Here is an 8264-nt window from a genome sequence, read left to right on the forward strand (position 1 = left end):
GAAGGCAGCTGGAGGAGGCAGAGGGAACAGCATGATTGTGGGGCAGGAGGGATCATGCCATGTTCAAGGGGCTGAAATGAAAGCCAGAGGGGCTAAAATGCAGAGCAAAGGAGTGGGGCATGAGAAGAGGAAGGGGAGGAAGGAACAAACACTGAAGGGGCAAAAACGATACTTGGCCTTGCAGGCCACAGTGGGGATTCTGATGTTTATCCTAAGAGCAATGGGAAGCCTTTGAAGGACTTTAACAGGACAGCGACAGGGCAGATGCACCTGGAAATGTTCCCTGTGACAGGGAGAATGGATTCAGAACAGTAGTTTAAAAATTTAGGATAGTAGTTCAAGGGCAGAGAGCTTGACCGAAAGCAGTTTTGTTTATTTATTTTTTGGTTAAATCTCACTCGATATTTTTCCATTGATTTCAGATAGAGTGGGAGGGAGGGAGGGGCAGAGAGAAAGAGAGAAGCATCGATGTGAGAGAGTCACATCGATTGGTTGCTTCCCGCATGTCCCACAAGCAATGAATCTGCAACCCAGGTACGTGCCCTTGACCAGGAGTCAAACCCCAGATGCTTTGGTGTGCAGACTTATGCTCTAACCACTGAGCCACACAGGCTAGGGTTTCATTTGTTTGCTTTTGTATACTAAGTTTTCTACATAAAAGTAATGAGCATATCATGCTTTGTAATGCAAACAACAATAGTTATTTTCTCCAAATGAGGCAGTGTCCTCTAGACCAGTAGTTCTCAAGCTTTATCTTGTTTCAGAATCATCTAGAGGTCTTGTAAAAAGGCAGATTGCTGGACTTCCCAGACATTCTGTTTCCAAAGGTGTTTGGTGGGGCCTGAGAATTTGCATTTTTACCAAGTTTCAAGATCATACTGATGCTGCTAGTCTGGGGACCATGCTTTGGAAACCATTGCTATAGTGGTGAAAATACCAGTTTCCGAGTCAGCTAATCCTGATTCTAAATACTGGCTCTTAATGTACCCTGTGTGACCTTGGGAAGATTCTTAACCTCTCCGAGCCTCACTCTCACTTTCCTTTTCCATAAAATAAATTCTAAGATGCACTTTTTTCCCCCACCTTTTAACATCTCTGAAATCAGAAACTTATTACAATAGTGGGTGTGACAAGGTTTGAATGGCCACATTTTTCTTTCTCTGTGGCACATGCAAAAATGGTGCATCTTTTAATGATGGGGTCAAAGATGTGATAAAATATGATCTGTGCCTTAAAGTATTGTCAGGAGGTAATGTATGTAAGGTACTTTGCATAGTGTCTGGCACAAAGTAAAATCATTTACTAAATGCCAATTGAGTTTAGCTATTATTGAAAAGTAACAGGAATTGTATGGTAAGGCTTAGGGAGCAGCTGACAGTGTGAAAACGGAGCCCAAATTGAAATCGATTTCCTCTTTTCTGTTTCCTCTCCAGGCAGACTTTAGAGACAGTAAATTACAGTGCTGCCCTGGCCAGTCTTCCCCGCTGATCCCAGCAGTGACCCTGAGGCCTTTGACAGAGACCATCTCCACAGTGCAGACCATCTACACCACTCGGAAGCCTGTTTCTCTGGCAGCCAGGTAGGTCAAGGAAAGCAGGCACAGGCTTTAGGGTCGTTGTGGTTGTGATGTCTGCAGCTCTCTCATTCATTCATTCATTCATTCATTCATTCATTCATTCTGTATTTATTGAAATGTCTTCAAAGGCTAACCAGTACTCTAGGTGCTAGGGATGTGCAGTGAGCAAAACATAAAAGTCCTACCTTTACTAAATTTAGTGTTGAATGAGTGTGTGTGTGTGTGTGTGTGTGTGTGTGTGTAAACAGTGGAGGCAGGTTCCATAGATAGGCAACTGGTCCTGAGGGCCAGGAAGCAATCTCTTAAAGCAGCCAATTTTAATTCAATTGTGTTTATTAAAACATAGGAGGGAATTCTAGGAGAAAGTGCATACGAGACCAATTGAAAACATGATTTAAAGAAATCTAACCTCCGGATATCTTCCCAATCACTCAAAAGACCTTTGCTGAGAGGCTGCTATGTACCAGCTCCTGTGCTAGGCTCTGGGGGGTCAGAGGTGAATGACACATACACAGTCAGTCCCCTGAGGAGCAGTGCCTGGAGGAGGTCCAAGTCTGGTGGGGGAAGCCAGTAAGTAGCAGGACAATTTCAGGTCACTGTCATGCTGACAAATGTAGGGGTTCCTGAAGGAGCCTGCCAGAGAAAGTCAAGAACTGCAACCAAGAAAGAATCTGGGAGGCAGCTTCAGCTGAGTCTGCTCTTGTGATTTTCGAGGGGTTATCTCACTACTTGGTCGCCTACTCCTTTTCAGTGCAGAGACGCTCCGGCAGGAACTGGAGAGAGAGAAAATGATGAAAAGACTGTTGATGACCGAACTGTGAACTCTCCCCCTGTTGCCTGGAGGACGGCGTGGTGCCTTCTGTCATTCTCCTTCTTCGGGCTTGTGTGCTCGCTCCAGCACAACATGCAAATGTGTGCTCTGTTCGCCCAGGTCCCCAGGGTTAGGTCAAGCCAACATCTGGCTTGACTTTTATCGGGAAAGTTCTTTTATGTCTCTTGAGTATTAGAGTGTTTCTGCTACTCCATGTAGTCGAGACAGGATTTGTAAGCCTTGGAGAAGAAAAGCGGAAAACTGGGGATTCCTTTTCAGAAGTACCTGTGTGTACAAATTGATAACCACAGGGGTTACTAAGGCGCAGAATCCTTTGCTATCAGTCTCAACCATGTGATTTTGTATGATTGAAACTTACACCAAGCTTTGACTGTTTGTTAAAGAGTCATTTTTAACGAGAGAATAATTCTTTATTGCTGGTTTTTTCATTTACACTGGTAAATACACAGATCTTTTAAAGTCTTTAACATTCATTTTTATTCAGACACGAGTAGATGAACTAGAAAGGGAAGTTGCAATCACCAGGACGTAAGGTACTTCAGCTTAATCTGAAACATAAGTTCACGTGTGACTTTGTTAGAGATGATATGGATGCATATAATTTATCATTGAACCCAAAGTAGGAAATTATAGCTTGAATTCTAAAAACATCTGACAAAGTTAAGATGATTCAATGTCGGGATTCATTTGGGTGTTCCATAAAGGAAAATTATTTCTAAAGTTGATCAATTCCTATCCTGTTGCTAGAACCTCGACCAGAAGAAACTCTGCTCTCTTTTTATAAGTTTCAAGAAATGTGTTTTTAAATTTTTATTATGCACTTGAACAACTTTGCAGGAATAAAGGAACCCCCTAACCACAAACTAGCCCTCCAAATTGTTTCCCACGCTTTCTCAATGAACACGCACGCCTTTTTTACACAGGTATGATCGGTGTGTATGTACTCTTTGGTTGTACTTCTCTACCTACCACATATCTTCTCTTTTCAACAAAGATCCTGCTCTCTACCCATTTAAATGTCTTTATATCCATATAACATGGTTAACCTCACTTCTCCCCATTATTAGATATTTGAGTTATATCCAAGTTTTCACTCTTATAAATAGTGCTGCTATGAATGTCTTTGTAAAAAATTATCCTTCTCTTGGATTCTTCCCTTGGGAATATCTCCAAAGAGGGATTGCAAGGTCAAAGAGCATGAAGTATTGTATAACTCTTGCTTTATTGCCAGATTGCTTTCTAGAAAGATCCAATTTCTGGGTTGGAAGGACCTTAAAGGTCATCTAATTCAACCCCCCCTATTCCCTCTGAATGCTTGAATTCCTTCTACAATTTATGATGCCACCAGCAATGTATAAGCATTTCTATTTACCAATAGCTCTGCCAGTATTGGGTTTTGCCATTTTTATTTATTTTTGCTAGTGAAATAGGTGTGTATAATTGTTCTTGAAAGGTTGTTTTATTTCATTAATTGCTAGCAAGGCCGAGCACTTTTCCATGTGATGATTTACTAGCTGTACTTCCTTGTGTGTAAATTGTCCGTTCATTTCTTAAGACCACTTATTAAGTGGAATTGATCGCATATATTTGTATCAGAACTGTATTTTTATGTTGTATTGTATAGTCTGCTCTCCTGTCCCTATACTTAACACTGAATGGTGCCAATAATTTGATACTAATGATTATTTAAAAAGAGCAATGCCTCATTTACTAGCGTTGTTGCAAAATGAGGCATGTAAGCAAATATTCAGATAACAGAGGATTAACCCCTGAAGTGCTGAATCTTTAAAATATTAATATTTTTTTGAGGGAAATCTTTCTAAAATGTATTACACACTTCCCTGCCTTAGTACACAGAGTACACCGGAGAGTATTTAACCTTTTCTTGAAGAGTCATGGTCATCATTATAAACAACAGCCCCTTTTGTACCTGACATGGTGCGGTAATGTTGTCAGAAGCTACCAAATGTGTGGGATTTGGCTTTGCCTTTCCCAGGCTATTGTGTTCTTCTTACTGATGGCTTCTACTGCTGGGGGCAATTGGGGTATTTGGGACCTTTTAACCCCCGTACTACATGACCCCTGGCTGTACTTTTAAAAACAGCTTTTGCAGTTCTTTATCTCGTGCACACGGTGATGCAAAATGTGTTCCTGTGCCATATGGGGGAGCCTCTGTGTCTGAGCTTGTGGGCTCTCGCCAACCCAGCTCCCTCCTCCTCTCCTCCCCGCTTTCTGAGTCTTCTGCTCTCTGCCTCCTGCTCTCTGATGGAAACCTCCCTGCAAAAAGGAAGTTTTCTGGGGGAGGCAGGAGCCCCAGCGTTACACGGTGTCAGGTCAGCTCTGCTTCTTGAGGAGGGATGCATGGGCTTTTTGGCCGCTGTTTTCAGGAGGCTCCGCGTCTCCTGCTTCTTCCCCGCGTCCCCCTGGGTTCACAGATGTTTCAGAAGGTGGATGTCACTGGAAGTCTGATCACAAACTAGTTGGCTAATACTGTGTATGAAAACCCAGTACCTTTGGCAGCTCAACTCTAACCAGTAAAATCAAGAGGATTCCATTGTTTCAGCAGTTGTCCTGGTTATTTGCCTACGTAAATGTATGATGGGTGCCTGGATGCTTGGCATTGTCAGCTGAGCAGATGACATTGGGACGGGTGGATTCACAGGGATAAAAGTGAATGGGTACAATTGCTTCAGCTTTTTTATATACTTAAAAGCAAAACAACAGCACCATATGGTCACACAACACACATGTTATGTCTGGGTGGTGGCAGGGGAGATCAGCTTGCTGACGTAATCACTCCAGGGCTCCAAACTGTGGGCCAAAGACTCCTGGTGGGCATGGAGTGCAGAGGGCCTGGGAAGCTGGCAACCCACAAGGCGTGTGGAATGTTGTCTAGGTAGGAGATTCTCATGTTTGAAGAGTTTTAAAACTAGCTCCTGAAGATTTCAGAAGATCCCACCTGAATGCACCCCAAATTTCATATTCCCCGAATAGCACAGAAATATTCTAATACCTTTATCTTTCTTTTACCATCTCAAAGATCACTGGGCTACTTTCTAAAAACTAGAAATTCACCATTACCATTTTAAAGTGTATAGTTCAGTGGTTTTTAGTATATTGGCAATGTTCTGCCAACATCACCACTAAATCCAGAACATTTCCATGATTCCAAAAAGAAACTCCATATCTAGAGTCACTACCAATTCTCCCATCTCCCATCCCCTTGAAACAACAAATTTACTTTCTGTTTCTGATTTCTGCCTAAGGATTTGCCTATTCTGCACTCTTCATATAAATGGAATCATACACTATGTCGCCCCTTGTGTTTGGCTTCTTTCACTTACCACGGTGTTTTCAAGGTTCATCTGTGTTGTAGCGCGGATCATTCCTTTTTATGCCTGAATAATATACCACTGTATGGATATACCACCTTTTGTTTATCCATTTATCAGTTGATATACATTTGGGTTGCTCAACTTTTGGGCCATTATGAATGATATAAACATTTGTGTACAAGTTTTTGGGTGAACATATGTTTTCAGTTCTCTTGGGTATATAACTGAGATTGGAATAGTTTGGTCACATGGCAAGCTTTTGTTTAACTTTTTGAGAAACTGCCAAGATCACAGCTTTTATTTCTTAAGTAATCAAAAGTGAAAAAAATCACAGATATTGCCAGACAGTGAGAGCATGGGCAAATTCATCACTGGTCAGATACCAAGATGCAGCACTGATTTGGAGGAGTTTTTATAACAGAAAAAAAGAGTTGTTTTAGAGAAATGGCTTTGATGAGAAGAGAAAATAAAGGTGGTTTCTTTTAAAAATGAAATCGAACTCAGGTTCATCTTTAAGTCCTTGTTTGACCAGCTGGTTCTTGCTCAGCCAGTGGTCTCAGAATATTTGGGGAACATTTCTCCCCAGAAAATGTGCACAAAAGAGAAAAAACCCATACACTTTCTTGGCCACGCAGTAGGTTTACATCACTGGGGAGCAGAGGTTCTCTGCAAAACCTATGATGTAACTAAAAGGGAACACAAGCTGAGGGTGGGAACAGAGCCTCCAGAGCTCAAATCTTGTAAGAAAACACAAAGAATAAGAAAATCCCCAAGGGCAGTTTAAGTGGATGGGAGAACCTCGTGAAAGGAAGCCGCCAACTCAGTAGGGAACTGGAAACCAGAGTAGGTTCTAAGGCCTGGAGAGGCATGAAGACATAAAGACTTTGAGGGACCCATGAAAGCCATGGGGGTTCTCCCTAGGAAAAAATCCATACACTACAACATTATTCCAGCACTTTCCAAGGTCCTCACATCACCCCCGAAGCCCATTTTTTGCTCCCTTTGAATCTATGGACTCCAGGTCCCTCAACATGAGTAAATCACTGAGTCCACAGATTACCTGCAAGCCTTATTTTAGCCTGGGGGTGCAAATCCTCCCCCAACCCCATCCCCCAACATCCCCTGCAAAAAAAAAAAAAAAAAGCCTGCATGGTGTTATCAGACCAGTTTACCAGAAGAATGACCTGGTTGTCATTTACCTTCTATCTGGTGCCATCACTGTTAATTGTAGTAACTGAAATCGGGGGAGTAAAAGAGTAACAACAGCTCAGATTCCCAAACCAGAGAATCAACACTGAAATCAGGGGGATATATATATATATATATATATATATATATAATCTCTTTATTGATTTCAGAGAGAGGGAAAGAGAAACACCAATGATGAGAGTCATTGATCGGTTGCTTCCTGCTTGCCCCCTACTGGGGATGTGCCCTAACCGGGAATCAAACCTTGATCTCCTGGATCATAGGTCAATGCTCAACCGCTGAGCCACGAGTCTAGGTTCCTTTCTAAGCTCTTTGTTTTTGTTTTGTTTTTAGGATTACATGTTTATAGATTTTCAATAGATTGACATTTTTGTATTTTAGAATTTTATACACTGGAAAGCTGTTTTTTGGGAGAAGTCTCTTTGTTTTGACTAAGTAGATGTATTTCATCTTACCTTTTTCAAGCAATAAATCTGACTTCTTGCAACAACAGGTACATTGGGAGACCTCGTGAAGCCTAAGGTTTTCATGAATTACACCTGCTTCACCTGTCAGGACAGACACGTTTAAACTCTAAACTGAACAACCCACTGTCCATGTCAGCTGATACCCAACAGCAAACACTTGATGTCTGGGTCACACAGCACTTTCCACTATTTCTGCAACAGTACTGTCCCCCATCCCCCCCTGGGCCAAAAAAGGCTGAGATCGCATTTCTTTTTAAATGTTCGTATATCATGGTTTTATGTATTCATTCATGCCACTCGTAGCCTTGAGCCCTATTGATTCTTACCTATATCATCTTATTTAATCTTCATGGTCATCGTGCAGGTCACTGATCACCACTTCCCACAGACGGACTTCTGGGTCTGCATTTGGGACCTCTTGCTTTTCTGCCTCTATAATTATCTTCTTTGTTTATGCCAGAAAATGTAACAAAATTAAAAAAAAAAAAAAAATCAGGCAAAAGTGCTGACTCTGCAATACCAGCCTAACAGGACTTGTGTCCATAGTTTCTAAGGGAAAATAGCTTAGCAGTTTGAATGTGTCATCCCTCCAAAACCACCATGAGAGAAGAGCTCCGGCCCTGGCACGCAGCTAAGCGCTTGGTGTGAATAAAGGGATGGCTGAGTAAACAACCAAAGCGAACCGCTAGCGGCAGGAGTAGATTTGAGAAAGTGGAGAATTCCGCGTGGCCATCAGGCATGGCGTAAACCTGCCAGGGCCTGCGCGGGCTTACTGCGGGGAGGGGAGACAGAGCAAGCCAGCCGCCTGGTATTGAAGGGGGCAGGCTATGCGGAGGCACCAGCGG

General features: G+C 42.3%; 1 protein-coding gene across 1 annotated transcript in view; it reads left to right on the plus strand.

Moving 5' to 3' along the window:
- EPB41L4B (erythrocyte membrane protein band 4.1 like 4B) overlaps window positions 1-4970 on the plus strand; it is a gene marked incomplete at its 5' end in the record, with an annotated part of 110284 nt that extends 105314 nt beyond the window's left edge. The window contains 2 exons of the mRNA XM_081150970.1: window positions 1434-1579; window positions 2328-4970. Of these exons, the coding sequence (XP_081007096.1) occupies window positions 1434-1579; window positions 2328-2397 (216 nt within the window). The 3' untranslated portion in view covers window positions 2398-4970. The remainder of the gene's footprint in view (window positions 1-1433; window positions 1580-2327) is intronic.
- Window positions 4971-8264: the final 3294 nt, after the last annotated feature.

This window comes from Miniopterus schreibersii, assembly GCF_964146895.1.
Source record: "Miniopterus schreibersii genome assembly, chromosome: 11".
In the NCBI taxonomy this organism is placed as follows: domain Eukaryota; kingdom Metazoa; phylum Chordata; class Mammalia; order Chiroptera; family Miniopteridae; genus Miniopterus; species Miniopterus schreibersii.